The sequence below is a fragment of the Chanodichthys erythropterus genome, chromosome 4 (genome assembly GCF_024489055.1).
Source record: "Chanodichthys erythropterus isolate Z2021 chromosome 4, ASM2448905v1, whole genome shotgun sequence".
Taxonomy (NCBI): domain Eukaryota; kingdom Metazoa; phylum Chordata; class Actinopteri; order Cypriniformes; family Xenocyprididae; genus Chanodichthys; species Chanodichthys erythropterus.
In genome coordinates, this window is record NC_090224.1 from 382,221 (window position 1) to 398,898 (window position 16,678).

The following is a 16,678-nucleotide window of genomic DNA, read 5'->3' on the forward strand; positions in this document are numbered from 1 at the left end:
TATTTGTCATAACCTCTGATATCTCCAGTGTTTTATCTGTGATCTCTGCATGCCTCCCCCTCCACAAACCACTTCACTTCTCTTGATGTTGATGCAAATGCTGATACTCTCTGCTCCACCTTAACATCCTGCCTTGACAGTATTAGTCCTCTCACCTCCAGGCCAGACCACCTCCAGCCCTTGGCTCACAGATACCCTTCATGACCATGAAACAAAGCTCAGAGCTGCTGAGAGGAAATGGAGTGAGACAAAGGCAAGACAAGTTTATTTATATAGCACATTTCATACACAAAGGAAATTCAAAGTGCTTTACATAGAAAAGGAATTAAAATCATCATAAAATGATCACAACATATGCATAAAAAATAAAAAATATATATTATGTCTGAATCACTGAATGCAAGAGTCAGAGAGCTTCGGTTCACGAGACACACTAGTAGCAACTCCCAGCTTGAGTGACCTCCTATAACCTTCAATAGGATGGAGTTTTTCCAACACCTTCTTCCTCTGATGGTTTCCAATATCTCTCTGACCCCTCAACGGAGTGGAGTTATCACCAACCGTCTGTTTCTGATTAATTTAGGTAAAACACCAGCCTGTATCCAAGGACCTAGTGTCCCACACCAACATCTGAGTGCGTGCGTAAACTCAACATCTCACTTCCCAATTCTCTCAACTCTTCCAACCAGACAAGCAGATAAATAAAATCTTAACCAAAAATAAAAACAAGGATAATTAAAACAGTTATAAAAAGGATTTTTATAACTGAGCAAGTTTCAGCTTCTCCTGTTTTCTTCTTCCTCTAATGTTCTGTTGCTAAGGTCTTTTACTATCAAAACAAACAGCAACACTTCAGACACCTGAAAAATATTTACAAAATTCTCCTCCCTAAATCCTCTTCCACCTTCTACAGGAGATTTGCTCAATGCTGCTTCCTGCTCTGACATCATCAAGACATCTCTCACTACTCGTAGTGATTTCTTTGAGAGCAAATTTGAACGCATTCGACCACACGACTGTCTACTAATGCATTTTTGACTACCTCTGGAAGTGGTCGTAAGTGGATAAACTGAAAACACTTTACACCCCATTTACAACTATATGTAGTTTTCAACAAAAACACATTTTACTACGAGATGTAAATGGGGCCAAAGACCATCTGAAACTCTTTGTCTGGCAAGAACAAACTTCAAATCATCTATTCTTATTTTACTGGACCTGTCTTCTGCCTTTGACACTGTAAACCACCTGAACATCCTGTCCACTCTTTCTGACTTGGGCATTACAGCTACAGTATACAGATTGACCCAGCTGAAATGTCCAGGTAAGTATTATAAATAACCATATTTATATTCTTTTTTTCCCTTTTAACAATGTACTTAGCTTCATTCATCTGACTGATTTTGAGGACAGCAAAGATGTATGCTTCATGGACTTTAGCCCTATTCGGATGGTATTATTTTTACATGGAGAGGTGGGGTAAAAGTAATTATTACCAGGGCTTCTTAGTGATTTTAGTCCTGTCCTAATGTGCCTTCTCAGTAATCACTACGGTGACTTTTACCTTCTGTAAAAAAGTCAGAAAAATTACCTCAGGTAATGCGAATCCAGTGCAAATAGACAAGCTGTAAATATGTAGGCTACATATTCCATCATTTCCTGTTTAAAAGTAGTTTTCCGTGGTTTTTCAAGTATGGAGGCACTTTAAAAAGCTAGGTAGTGGGACACTGTGACAAACCTCAAGTGTTTTCCGCATACTATTCAGATCAAAAAGAAGGTAGAAAGCACTTGTTGGAGGCACAAAACTTCTTTTAGCTTTAGGCAAGTGCCTACTACCAACAGAATCCAATCAGAATTTAATTAATTTAATTATAATATAATTTAATTAATTTATTTGTAATAATATAATATCATATAATATGATATCAGGGAGCAACGTAATATGCATGTGATGACAAGGAGGTGATGACTTTAATATTACAGATGTCCTGTGGTAAAATTACATATCTCCATCTACCCTTGTAAAACTAATCACATCCGAATAGGGCTTAAGACATCCCACAATCCTGTGTGTAGTTCTGCGATGGTTGAGCTAAAGGAAAAAGTTGCATCTGAACATATTAGTTGGCAGCTCCTTTGGGTGAAATTAGAGAAATATTTGAGAATTTAAATATCTGATATTATCTGTATCTTGTTTCCTGTTGTAACTCTTATTAGAGTACTGCATAATATCTACCAATTAATTGTTACTTGATGTATCCAATTTACTGTATGTGTATTTATGTGAAATGGAGGAAGCAAGATTGCATCATTTGCTTAATGAATGTAAATACACACTCATTTGTCCCATTTTATTAACTAATCTTCTCACTTACTTTTCAATTTCAAATAACGATACTGTTTGAAATGTTTTTTTATAGTTTCCAGAGTATAATTTTGTACAATATTTTTTTAACAATATATTTTTTAATTAATTTTAAAACAATTAGTAGTGTTTGTAAGTGCTGCATTCTAATTTTGTCATCCTTTCTAAATGGCATGTGATACAGGAGTTTGCCAATGTACACAGAAATACTGTATGCATCCTTTCACTTTATAGCTATAGTATTCTCTATAATCTTATTTTCTATTTTTTGACAGTTAATGTAATATAATGTAATGTTTGAGAATAATGACTGACATATGACAGAAAAATTCTTGAGCTCTGATGTTGTGCAATGTGTGTCTACTCTCTGCTTTATTACCTTCTTCAGGCGTGTTTGATTAGAGTTGGAAGCTAAACTGTGCTGGAAAGTGGATTCTGAGAATTGCCCACCCCTCTTCTACTCTCTAACTTTGACTTTTAAAGTTATTTTTTTTTTCAAATTTATTGTGCTGAAATTTTTACTTTCATATAACATAGCTATACCCAACTTTATGCATGGACATCAACATTTGTAGTGTTATTATTTACAGTGTTTACAACAACAAATGCCCTGTGGCCCTTAAAATGTCAGATATTAGGATTTAATCTTTTATCATATGATAATTATGAGTTGAGAAAAAGATGTTATGGCTGTTCACAACATGATGTTTATATTATAGATAAATATTTATATTTAAGAAAAATATACTAATGCACTAGCTTTATTGAAAATATGGCGAGTTATCTTTACCACAGTTTGCACATTTACGACATTTTACTGATATTGCACAAAAGTCTTGGCGGAAGTGACTCAATAGCGCTTCGTGCTGCAGAATAATGCACTTTTAACCGCTCAGAGTTTCACAAAAAAATGTCTTAAAATCTAAAATTTTCCTAAATGCATTTTAATCTTCCACACTGGTCGGTTAATTACGTTAATAAGCTTTTATCAGCGCAGTAAGACGGACATTTTTCACACTGATCCTGTTTTCAGCTGGATTTCTGCTCATTTGGACTGAAGGTGGACTGAAAAACACAAAGCGACATAATTTGACGTATATTGAATCTGAGTCAGATTGGGACGTGAACACATGAAATCAAATGTGAAATATTAAACTGTTTTAAGTGTTGGAGTGACAGAAGTCGCGTGCGTGAGTGCAGTGCGCGAGATTAAACTCGTTTGAAGAAATGGACAAAAAATGAATCATAAAAAGAGTCTATTTATTGAAGGTAAGATAAGAGATTTATGTATTTGTGTTTATTTGTATTTATTATGTTTTAATGAGCTGTCTGTCTTGTGTTCCTGCATAAATGTTAATATTATCCGTCAGGTTTCACCGCTTGTGCGTTAGCTCACGTGCTAACCGAGCAGCTCCATTCTTCACACAGGAAAAAATATTCACATCTTAGTTGATTAAACAACAAATATACTTAATTTAAAGTGCACTGTATTACATATGTATAGTCTGCAGGTCTGTCCTCTTGTTTAAGCCCTTCTTTCAGTGTATAGTTGCTAAAACACACTGAGGCCTCTGATGCTATGAGACGATATAAACAAACCTCCGAAATCATTGAATTAAAAAAATGAAATTAAAACGCACTAAATGCATTCTTTCTGCCTTGCATCAAAAATACACAAGACGTTATCTATTTCAATTCATTACCACTGTCTTTAGATGTTTTAGCCTTGTTTCTCGGTGTTTAGCGTGGGCCCTTCAACCTCATACAGTGATACATTGTGTACAGTATATGTAACGTTACCTTAGAATATTATTTTCATCTTTTCCTCTTATACGAATTACTAGAAAAGAGTATGTTGTCATCAGTAGTATTAGCATATTGTCTTTAAAATACATAAAAGAAATTAATTAAATGTTTACACGTCTATATTGACTACACTTGCACTTAAAATGCTTTTAAAGGTTTTACAGATAGATAGATGGACAGACAGACAGAAGACGAACATGGAAATAATAAAAAAAAAATGTCAGGAGATCTAAAGGTTCCTGCATTTCACAACTTGAGTTTGAGGCTAATTCATGTTCTCTTTAGGACAGGTTATAGAACACATCCAAAAAAACAAGCTGAAGGTCTGTGCTGAGTTTGATGGAAAGTTAAAAATTTATAAAAGTTGTTCTCAGAACCAGAACTATTTTGGCTTGCCATTTTTTTTTTTTTTTTTTTTTTGTCATGCTTAGAAATCTTTTTGCCTTAGAGGCAGATTTGTAAACACCCTTTTCACTTTTCTAAAGAGAAACATAACATGACACATGACCTGTGAGTTTGCCATCGATCCTGCATTACAATATGACTGATTTATAAAACAGTCTGCTGTTTAATTTTAAACGGTAGTTCACCCAAAAATGATATTTCTGTCATTAATTACTCACCCTCATGTCGTTCCAAACCCGCAAGACCTTTGTTCATCTTCGGAACACAAATTAAGCTATTTTTAATGAAATCCGAGAGGTTTTTTATCTCCCACAGAAAGCAACAAAATTACCACATTCAAGGTCCAGAGAAGTAGTAAAGACATCTTAGTCAGCGGTTCAACCTTAATGTTATGAAGCGACAAGAATACATTTTGTGCACAAAAACAAAAATAATGGCTGTATTCAACAATTTGAGCTGTCGTCATAAGCAGTTGATGCAATGCAGGCTTCTCTGTTTGGACGCCGACTCATTATTGGCCGGCTCCTGCGTCAGCATCACACGCATACATTGTGCTGCTCACATAACTGACTTTTATTACAAGAATCCAAGGCGTTTTGTGAATATGTCCATTGAAGTGCAAGAAGACATGAAATAGACACACGATATAGAACTCATTTTAGTATTTGTGTGCTGTCTGAGCTGTGTCTAACACTGTGTCAGTTGATGATGGCTTAAGGCTGTCAAAGTGAACATGCCAAATCCACTTGTCCTGTTGCCGGAAGTAGGGCTGGGGGATATATTGCATGTGATTGTCACGCGCATTTTGTCAGTAAAGCCGGTTCCCTGATTACTGCTAAATCGGCATCACATGTTTTCCAATGGAGCAGCATTTAATAGACAGAGCAGTAGTTCACTGACAAGCCACGCAATATCGCGTTCATATCGCAGATGAATCGCCTTCACTAATGAACGCGAGATTGTGTGGCTTGTCAGTGATCTACTTCTGCATGAAGTACAAAAGTACATATGATTCAGTGGCATAAAATGGTCTTTAAATGACTACTAATAATATTGCATATCGCATAAACACAATACATCACAGTCTCTAGTTTGAGAAACGGAACACACCAATTTCATCAGAAGTGTGGAAGAGAAGAGTCTGACGCACTGGTAAATGAGGAGGATATAATGGGAAAAAGATTGGATGGCAGTTTATCATACGAATGGATGAATCAAAGTAGATGAGGAGCAGGTATTGACAAATAATCTCCTCCCCACTGACATGATTTTAAAACTATTGTTATCCAATTTTTTTGGCCTTCAAACGTCTTAAAATGCACATGTAGATCTGAGAAATCAAATTTTTCTTGGTGGAGCATTCCCACCAACCCCCCTAACTACCCCATATTTGGGACCTCTGTGATTATAAAACCCTGCCTACAGCCTTGATACTTACATCTTATTTTTATTTTTACAACTCAAGGAAAAGAGATCAAGATAAATTGATTCCTTATAATATAATTCTTTGTATGGCTGTGCTCTGATACGTTGTTCTCATGTGTTTGATAGCCCTGGATAAATGTGAGGACAGGCGAGATGGAGGCTTTAAGCAGTCCTGGAGGTGTTCTCTCTCAGATGATAGTGAAGACGACAGCAGACATGAGTAAGGTCATTCAGCACAGAGCAGCTTACAGCCCACTCAAGCATCTCTGCATGAACGCTTCCTGCATGATTAAAGCTGCTTTGAGTCAAACATTATTACTGTGGTACACAGAGAAACATCAAGGCCAAAGAGAAGATAAAAATAAAAAAAAAATGCAGAAACTCACATACTTGTATTATCACAAATTCTGCTAAAACTATATGCATAGTGGTCTGCTGTGTTGGAGAAAAGCTTCCATCAAATGTCTTGTACTGAAAGTGTGCTTCACTTGTTTTCCGTTATGGCTCGTGGACAAGTACACACGATGCCACTTTTGTCATCAGCACAGTCTTCCAAAAGGAAATATTTAGTAGAATGTCAAAGGTCCTCCTTTTATAACAATGAAAGCATACAGTGGCTAGAGGCTGTAAAAGCTCTAAAAAAGACACATATTTATGATTAAAACATGACTTGAAATAGACTTGGAATATAGTGCCTTAGGTATATGGACAAATTTTATGGTACCTCTTTTTGTACCCGCCCCCCCACCCCCACACACAACCCCAGGTCATTCTTTGCTTTCATTAGCCCTATTCGGACGGGATTAGTTTTACATGGGGATGTTGACTAATGCAATTTTACCTCAGGACGTCTGTAATATTAATTGGCCAATTCACACGGGACAAGACATCTCAGTAAAACTAGCGGAAGTGGGAGGGGTAACGCGATTTACGCACCGCCGTCACCTCCCCGTCATCGTGGGTATACATTTCTTCCTGATACAATGTGCGAAAACACATATAATCTAAATATATAAACTACATAACAGTTAGGTCCGGTCAAATTACTTATTAATTAAATTCTGATTGGATTATGATGGTAGGCACTTAGCTAAAGATAAAATTAGTTTTGTGCCTCTGACAAGTGCTTTCGATCTTCTTTTTGCTCTGAATGGTATGTAAAAAATGTTTTTTTTGAAAGAGGTTTGCAACAGACTTGTCCCACCACCTACAACACATGAATGTTTCTTCAAGTGCTTCCATGCTTGAAAAATGCGCAGAAAACCACTTTTAAACAGGAAATGATGGATTTTTACCGTACATATTTACAGCGGGTCTATTCGGACGGGATTAGTATTACCAGAGGTAATTTTTCCGGACCTTTTTACAGAAGGTAAAAGTCGCCGTAATCTTTACTGACATTGTCCGTAATGATTACCGAGATGGCACATTCGGACGGGACTAAAATCACAGAGAAGCTCTGGTAATAATTACTTTACCCCCACCTCCCCATGTAAAACTAATCCCGTCCGAATAGGGCTATTGTATGGAAAAGAGCAGGCTGGTTTATCTCTCATTCTCTGTTTTCACATTAGAACTGAATCTTTTTGATGCCAGAGTTCAGTTTTTGTGAAAGTAGGCCTAATTTTATGAAGTCGGGTGCACATCAGCGTACCTGTAACATTGAGTCTCCATGTCAGAAATGGTAAATCCAACTCTGGATCCTGTCAGAAGATATCCATTTTGTCTGGTACCCAAATTCAGTGTTTTGTGTGGTACCCAAAACTGTATTAACAGTCTTCTATCAGCCAAGATGTTGACTAAGAAAGCCAGAGATGAACAGAAAGCAGTAGACAAAGTAATGATAAAGTTAATTGTGCAGGGTTTATTTACTGGGTAATCTTAGTCTTCATCTGACCACACTTATACTAGTCTGCTTCAAAACAACATCCAATAAAGCCTTGAAATTGAAATATTCCTCTTATCTCTGATGGGGTATGAAAATATGTGCAGGGCTCCATACTGCGCCTAAAATGGTCGCAAACGGTCGGGGGTTGTAATTAAGTGAAAATAGTGACATTAATTTCCCAGAAAAATCAGAGATGATAAGATAAATGCTCAAACTGTAGAGGAGAGATATATAAACACAACAGGATGACTAAAAGTAAGTGGTTTTAAAAAATTTAAGTTCCTTGTTGTTTGGCTTCTAAAAAAATTATTTGGCAGCTGTTTTTAACCCTGTAGGAGTAAATGGCTATTTATGAATTTTTTTGATCAAGAGATGATCGATTCACGAGCCACTTGAGCTGAAGCGCTACAGCAATCTGTCATGACACATTAAAGAGCCACAGAATGGTTTTTATTGTTTGAATTTCTTAAACTACAGTTTGAAAGCTGGGACTTTTTTTTATGTCATAAGTAACCTGCTTTGTCTTGTCTGTTGACGTGTTGTCAGTATCCTCTTTGCTCCGTGATGTATTTTTCACCGTGTGTCGCGTGACAGCGCCGTGGCTTGTCGGAAAAAAAGCAACAGTAACTAAGGGGGGTGGGTCTTTGCGAAGGGTCAGTTGCCATGGACCAATAGTAGTTTGAAGACGTTTTACTAGCCGGAGCTAATTTTTCTAAAAAGTTTGCTTTGGCAAGATGTTTCAAATTCTACTTAAATTGTTTTGGCCTGATTTTGTTTAACATTGTCACACCAGTTTGTTCTTCGATTTGTTCTGTAACTTGTAAGTGAATCAGGGCCTTAAGAATCAAACACTGTGTACCAATTAATCAAACTAAGTGTGAAAAGATCCTAAGTTTCTCTCTCTCATTGTTCACTAGTGCCACCCTTGTGACCATGGAGCGAGTGAGTGGCAGGCAGGAGCTTTCACCTGAGGGAATCAAGGTATTTACTGTCTCTGTCGCTCTTACATGCTCCATTTTCTGTCTTTCAAGCACTTTTCAAGGACTTTTTAAAGTGCTTCACACTTTTTCCTGCACTTCAAAGTTCTAAATTATTATCCAAATTTAATGTTATTTTTAATGTGATGTTTAAAGATGAAGGAAAACTAACACTTCTAGGCAAACACCTAAAAAAGACATGAAATTACCACTAGATGGCGACAGAGGAGCATTTATTGACTCCCTAACATATGAAAAAGTAAAAAAAAAAAAAAACTTCAAATTGTAACTGAATTACACAGAAAGCAAATAAAGAGCCCTCCTTTTATAATCACAGTTCAGTATGGTAAATTTAATTAAATTTAATTAATCTGCATCTCAATTCAAGCTCAGTGCTTTACTGTCAAATTTCCAATAAATATGTAATATTATTAGTAACTGCACTTATTAAGGCAGACAATAGTAATATGAATAAATTACCTTTATGAAAAAAAAAAAAAAAAAAAACCCAGTGGAACTACATCAAGTGCTGGTGCCACCTTCTGTAGAACTTAGTGGTACCAGTGCCACTGTTCTCAAATGTTAGCCTGGAGCTGTGTGTTTACTTGGATACTCTCCAAGACAGGCAAGTCGACATTTTTGTGTGAATTTGTCTGTTCAAGAGCAAGACTGAAAAAAGAACTCAATATTTGTGCGCTGTCTGTTACACAACTTATTACAGTGCGCAAGTTCTCTTTCACGTCGTCTTGTGCTTGTATGTTTAAACAGTGGTGGATAAAGTACTCAAAAGCCATACTTGAGTAAAAGTATAGTTATCTTGCCAGAAAATGACTTTGGTAGAAGTTAAAGTCACTGTTTAGAATATTACTTGAGTAAAAGTTTTAAAGTATGTGATATTTTTTTGTACTTATGTATGAAAAGTATTTTTTTGATTCTAAACATACTTAAGTAAAAAGTGAAAGTAAAAGTACGAGTAAATGTAAAATACAAAAGGAGCAAACAAATATTATTAAAAATTGTTCTATTCAGAGTTTGAGCAGCAAGAGTGTGTTCAGTTTTAACTTTCTTTTTGTTTTCTTTGAATTAAAAAGAGGCAAAATGTTTATTGTAAGTTCTAAATATAAAAAATACTATTTTTTCCTGATGATTATATAATGAAAATATGTTACAGTGTCGGAACTGAAATCGAATACATTTCTGATTTATGTTTGTCGTTGCATGATGAGGATACAGTTTACTTATGCAACTTCACTGGATAACGAATGCATAACAGTGAACAAAGGGATATAAACTAATGCAAATGAATGGTAACAATCGTGACATTAAACACTTGGTGTTTTTGTCATCTTGTTTTAACCGTTTGAGGTACTAATGTAAGCATCCTCTCAGCCTCGACGGCAAACATACTACTGTTCTCTAATGCAGCATCAAGTCACCAAATTACTTACTTTATAATGATATGAAAATATGTACTGTAGTGTACACTGTATAACATACCGTTTTGTTATCTATATTTTAAATCCGTTTTTGAAGTGTCCCCCTCTGTGCAGCACGCAGCCTCATGTCACGTGTCAAAACAAACTCTATGAGGCATCAGTGATAGTTTTTATTTCGCCTCTAGAGGTCGCTCTCGTACTGTATAATGACAGCACACACTTGTCAGCCGCTCCAGCAACGGACGCAACCCGTAAATGAAATCAACCGCGGTTGTGCGAGCATTTGTTTGCGCATGCTTGCCTGCAGTCCGTTTTCTTCCGACTTTATTTTGTAGCAAGTAACAAAAATGCTTTGGGAAAATGTATCAGAGTAAAAGTATACTTTTTATTTAGGAAATCTAGGGGAGTAAAAGTTGACAAATATAAAAACTCAAGTAAAGTACAGATTCTCCCAAAAAATACTCAAGTACTGTAACAAAGTATTATTACACCACTGTGTTTATTGGCAAGGTTTAAATGAGTTTAGTTTAAACTAGGGTTGCAAAGGGGCAGAACATTTTCAGTAAATTTGGAACATTTTGGGAATGTTCCAAGTTGGATACTTAATGAGAATTTACAGGAATTAATTGGAAATTTAGGGTAGTTTATACAAACTTTATCATATACAAACATAAACATTTTGTTTGGTTATAATAAGACATGCATGCAAACTAATAAAAATTTTACCCAAACTGTAGCCAGAATAATCATGTAGTTTTGGTGATCTATTGGTTATAGGTAACTGCTTAAACTGAGGTGAATAGACTTCATACACTTTATGACATTGGGACCAGTTGGCTAAATGACTAAAGAAGTGAAATTAGTTCTGAGATAAAAGCTAAAAGGTTAGCAACAATCTTTTTATACAGTATATTTATACTCACTTTTATTGCCAGCTATTTAGACAATAATGGTTGTATGTTAAGTTATTTTCAGAGGATATATACTAGGGCTGCACGATAAGGGCCAAAATGATAATCACGATTATTTTGATCAATATTGAGATCACGATTAATTAGCACGATTATTTGTTGATTTTAACCAAAATCATTTTTTATTGTCACACAAGCTAATTACATTTACTGCCTTCACATCAATATTGTGCAACATTCCTGCTAATGTACAGATATGTGCATCAAAATAAAATAGGTCCTCTTATTCACCAATTCAGTGAATCTCCATTTAAAGAATAAATAAAAATAAATTAAAACAATAAAGAAAATGTAGCGCAACTTCAACAGGGCACTATTTTACATTTTACAATGTGTAAATATTTTAGGAAGCAAAATATGAACTTAAGTTGTACCTGCATAATGGATGTGAATAAAACTAAAAATAAAATATACAATCAATAAGAAACAAATATTCCATAACAGAATGTAACCATATAAGAACATTTCAAGGCAGAAGAACTATGCCGAAAAGAGTACTGTAGTTTACAGGTTTTTGGAAAGAAACACTAGCCTGTCAACATTTTCTGGCTTGAGGGATGAGCGAAGGCAGGTCACCACATTCCCCCCTGTGCTGAACACCCTCTCAGAGGGAGAACTTGTAGCCGGGATGCACAAGTATTTCTATGCCAGTTTTCAGAGACATGGGAAGAGTCTCTGATGTTCCCTCCACCAGTCTAGCTGGTCCTCCTCACTGTCTAGGTTACCTGATTGTAGGTACGACTGTAGCTCAGAAGATATAGCTTGTTGTTCTTGGACAGGACTGAGTCTTTGTGTGGCTGCTGCTGCTCCCTCAGCAGTCTTGAAGAAACTCCCCAAGGTCTTTTTTCTTTTTTGTAGTGGGTGCATCCTCAGCAGTCTCACCATGGGGATCAGTTGTTGGGCCCATCTCCTTGAAGAGAAAATAAGATATGATTAATAAATAGCCCTAATAATCTAAACATATTCAACACTCATTTCCAGACATTACATTAAGCCACTGAATTTCATATCATTTTCATATTCTGCGATTATATACATTTACTTACAGCCATGGCTGCAGGTGCAGTCCTCGCCATTTCAGAAGTCAGTCTGGCATGAATTGGTGCAACATTGTCCTCACTGACGTAGCTGAGCTTGAACCGTGGATCTAGCACAGAAGCCATATCAAGCAGTTCTTGTGTCAGAGGGTCATTGTATTTTTCATCCAGATAGCTCAGGATTTTTGTCTTGATGGTGCAGGTTAGGTCTGTCTCATCATCGTTCACTTTCAAGATGGAGGATCTGAAAAGGTGGAGGACTGGCTTCACAAAGGAAACGCTGACATACTTCTCACTGGAAAGCGCATCAGTAAATTCCAATAGAGGGCTGAGGGATTAGTTTATGGCCTCAAGGACATCTGTGTCCTGCCAGGTAGGGATGAGGTGTCTGGCTTTTCTGTCATCGGACAAGACCTGAGAAATCGCCCTCTGCTGCTCCAGGACTCGTGCAATCATTGCTTGCCTTGATCCCCACCTTGTGGGACACTCAGTCTTCAGTGTATGCTCTGGAAGCTTCAGTTCTCTTTGTGCCTCCGTCAGCTGCTTTTTACATCGCCAGCTGTAAGAGAAACTGCTTACCAGCTTTTTGCAGAGACCCACTGCTCGATCAATCCGAGGATCTCTCATTGCATTCTCTAAAAAAGAACATGAACAAGTCAAATCATATGTAAAATTAAACCACATATTTGATAAACAACTTCATAATTCATGAATCATATTGTTCAAGATTAAAGTTAGTTAAATCTTATGTCAGACCACATGAGTAAAACTGTTTGGTTTTGGTTTCTTAACACTAGCAGAAATAACAGTTCTGATTGTAACTGAATAACAGTACTGATCAACTCCAATTAATAATCACAAATAGCATATTTCAATTAATTATATATATTTAATTAATATACAATTATTGTAATATTTTTCTGTAATATATATATTTTTTTACTTAATATACAATTCTTTAAATATTTAAGCAAAGCACTGAAGCCTAGTCCAATTATTTAGAGAAGCTGCCTTCACCACATCAGCTCCGTTGTCTGTTGTAATGCAGACAAGCCGATCCTCCTGCAAGCTCCAAGAGGCCACCGCCTCCCTCAGGCCCTGGGCAATTGACTCTCCCGTGTGATCTTGCGGGAAAAAAGATGTTTGCAAGCATCGACTCTGCATTGCAAAATCCTCATTGATGTAATGAATTGTTAAACTCATGTACGGATCCATCGTCCTGTTTGACCACAGATCCGTTGTAGTTGCAAAGTACTTTATATTGGCAAGATCACGCTCTCTTTCCCCTCTGCGTTTTCTGTTCATCACAGGCAGTGCCACCTTTGAAAAATAATTACGCGAGGGGATCACGTATCGTTTATCCAGAGTGTTGACGAAGAATTTTGAAGCCTTCGTTTGTCACCGTGATTGAGCACATGTCTTTAGCCAAATGAAATGCAACTGCATTCGTTATTTCACTGTGTCTTTGGGAGGTGGATGGGTATGGTGATGCGCTAAAGAGGCTCGCTTCGATGGATGTCTGAGTTGATGTTGTGGGATGATTAGTCTTTGCAACGCATTTCTTAGCCCTCATACATTCATCGTATTGAACTTTATGGTGTTTTTTTAAGTGGTTAAAGAGGTTCGTTGTGTTGCTTTGTGGTGCCAAAACAACTTTATGGCACTCTTTGCATATGACCTGTTCTTGTTTTGTGTCACTTGCCTGAAACCCAAAATGTTTCCACACAATGGATGACGATCCGATTCTCGGGACAAGCCACTCGGCCGCTCCCTCTGCTACGTTAGACATTTTTTTTCTTTAAGATAGATTATAGCCTGCTATCTGTTGTGGTATTTTCCTCACGCTACTCTGTCTTCTGTCTGTGACTGTCTACATCTGCAAACTGACTCAGCTGCTGCGCGGTGCAGGGAACAACTCTGATTGGTGCATGGACGCACGTGATCAGACAGCGGCTTTACAGCGCGTTAGACTGGCTTTAAAAAAAAAAAAAAAAACTTTAATACAAAGCGTGAATGAATGAAGCATTTTAAATATCCCTCGATCACGCGAATTTGATCGTTGGAAGCCAAAATCGTGATCGTGATTAAAATTCGATTAACTGTGCAGCCCTAATATATACACATACATACATACATACATACATACATACATACATACATACATACATACATACATACATACATACATACATACATACATACATATGTATGTCCTCTGAATTATTAGATTATTTTTTCCAGGATTCTTTTTTCCTTTAAAGTTCTTTAAAAAAAATTCTGTATCCCCCAAACTTTTTAATGGTAGAGTATATAAATTTTATTTTAAAGGGGCTACCAATAGAATTCATAAACCCTTGTTCTTAGCAACACCTGTGGCTTTTAAGTGAACTACAGCCAGCAACTTACTGCTTGTGCTCACACACTCTATAGTGAGGCGAGGACATTTTAATTCAGAAGTGAACAAATCCTTTGAGTTCCCTGTTATAGGCTAACCTGCCATCTAGCAATTTTCCAGTTCCCTTTAATTCCCATGAATACCCATTAATTCCCATATATTCCCATTAATTCCCATGCAAAGTTTCCATCTTTGAAATTTCCTGGAATTTTGCAACCCTAGTTTAAACACAGATAGTGTGCTGTTCAGGTCTCACCTGCACTTGCACGCTATCAACACCTGGGTGATGATGGTGTAAATGACTGCTCATATAGAGCATATGGCACTCACATTGGACAAGGTTTAGGGGAAGCCAGAATGCATATCCAAATCATATAATAGATGCATATGCATTGTCAGATTTTGAGATTAACTCCAATTGTTTGCCAGCGATGAAGACCTTTATTAGTTGAGCTGTGTATGCTGTCTGTGAACAATTCCACAGGTAGGCCTATCGATTTCATTTGATTTTACTTCATGATACAGCCAATAGCCGACATTTTACAACCAAACAGATTATTACGTCACTATAACAAAAGTATATTTCTTTACCGTTTTTATGGGCATATATCTTAATTTATACATTAATTTAAACATATACTATTGCGCAATGGCGGTGCCAGCGACCTGTTCGTCTTGAAAATGAACGCTTTGCGTTGACACAGTTAAAGCTGCAGTAGGTAACTTTTGTAAAAATGTATTTTTTACATATATTTTAAACCTGTCATTATGTCCTGACAGTAGAATATGAGACAGATAATCTGTGAAAAAAATCAAGCTCCTCTGGCTCCTCCCAGTGGTCCTATTGCCATTTGCAGAAATACACCGCTCCCGGTAAAAACCAACCAATCAGAGTCAGGAGGAGTGTCTTAGCAATGTCAATCAAGCTTGTGTGCGCGCTGATCACACTCCTGTCATGCACAGCCATAGTGCACAGCGCGTACAGGCGTTCAAATTCAAGATTACCGGTGTGCTGCAGCTTTGCTTATGGCGGACAAACAATCCAGTTTCGTACGTATAATACCCCATAAAGTGCGTATCATATGCATGCGAAAAACTCATTTTGGTGTATATATTCTACTAGATTACAAACTCGTACTATTAATACGCATTTTCGTGTGATCGGGCTCTATTATGTCGTGATATGCAGTTTTAAGATTTTTTCAGGCGAGAATGTGCTGGTTTAAAGCTTAAATTTGTGGTTAATTGATAAAGATAGCGCCTTTCTGAAAATTTGATCTGACGTTGTCTGAGTTTTGAGATCCAGGCGATCACCGCACTCTCAGCGCTCATGTACACAGCCGAGAGCAGCCTTACCTCGGCTAATCCTTCTGACGTTTGCCGCTGGCTCTATTTTGGCTGAGGGCAATGTGACGTTTCATAAATTTATATATGGCTATTTAACTTTTGTATCATACTAAAGCGCTGATTTTGTACGCTTGACTGAATTGTTTGCTTTATTTCTTATTGTATATTTTTATACCTTTTATAATGGCTATTATTGAACATTAAAACTGACATTTAACAAAAAGAGAAGGTTGTGTTTTATGTTAAAGCCTATTTCATTTCATTACAGTGAAGATAATCAGAGTATGCACAAATAGTATTACATTTAATATTTTTGAAATGTAAACGAAAAGAGGCAGGGTTGTTTAATATTCGTTTTGTTATAAATATAAGCAGACATTGCAGATAATTAATCACTCGTTGCCTGAGGCTATTAATATGTTTTTGTTTGTTTCTTTAAATAAAACGAAAAGAGGCAGAGTGGTTTAATAACAAATTTTGTTTTATTCTTGGCTAAAATATACATACAGAGATAACCAGAGAAGCCAGCGCGAGCTGAGTGACGTCATCAAGTTGTTCAAGCTGTTCCATTTGCAGAATCACCGGACTTGTGTTGTCCCGTCCACGGGAGTTCGTTCTCCGGAGTC

The 16,678-nt window shown here is 36.8% G+C and overlaps 1 protein-coding gene across 6 annotated transcripts in view; it reads left to right on the plus strand.

The window, feature by feature from the left end:
* The first annotated feature begins 3,226 nt into the window (after positions 1–3,226).
* The window catches only part of senp6a (SUMO specific peptidase 6a), a 44,904-nt gene continuing 31,452 nt past the window's right edge, over positions 3,227–16,678 (plus strand). For 2 of the 6 annotated variants that reach the window (XM_067383546.1, XM_067383547.1), the window contains exons 1-3: positions 3,227–3,634; positions 6,128–6,221; positions 8,807–8,870. In XM_067383546.1, coding sequence (XP_067239647.1) covers positions 3,604–3,634; positions 6,128–6,221; positions 8,807–8,870 — 189 coding nt within the window. In that variant the 5' untranslated portion in view covers positions 3,227–3,603. The remainder of the gene's footprint in view (positions 3,635–6,127; positions 6,222–8,806; positions 8,871–16,678) is intronic. The other 4 variants (XM_067383549.1, XM_067383548.1, XM_067383551.1 and 1 more) reach the window with 2 other exon arrangements.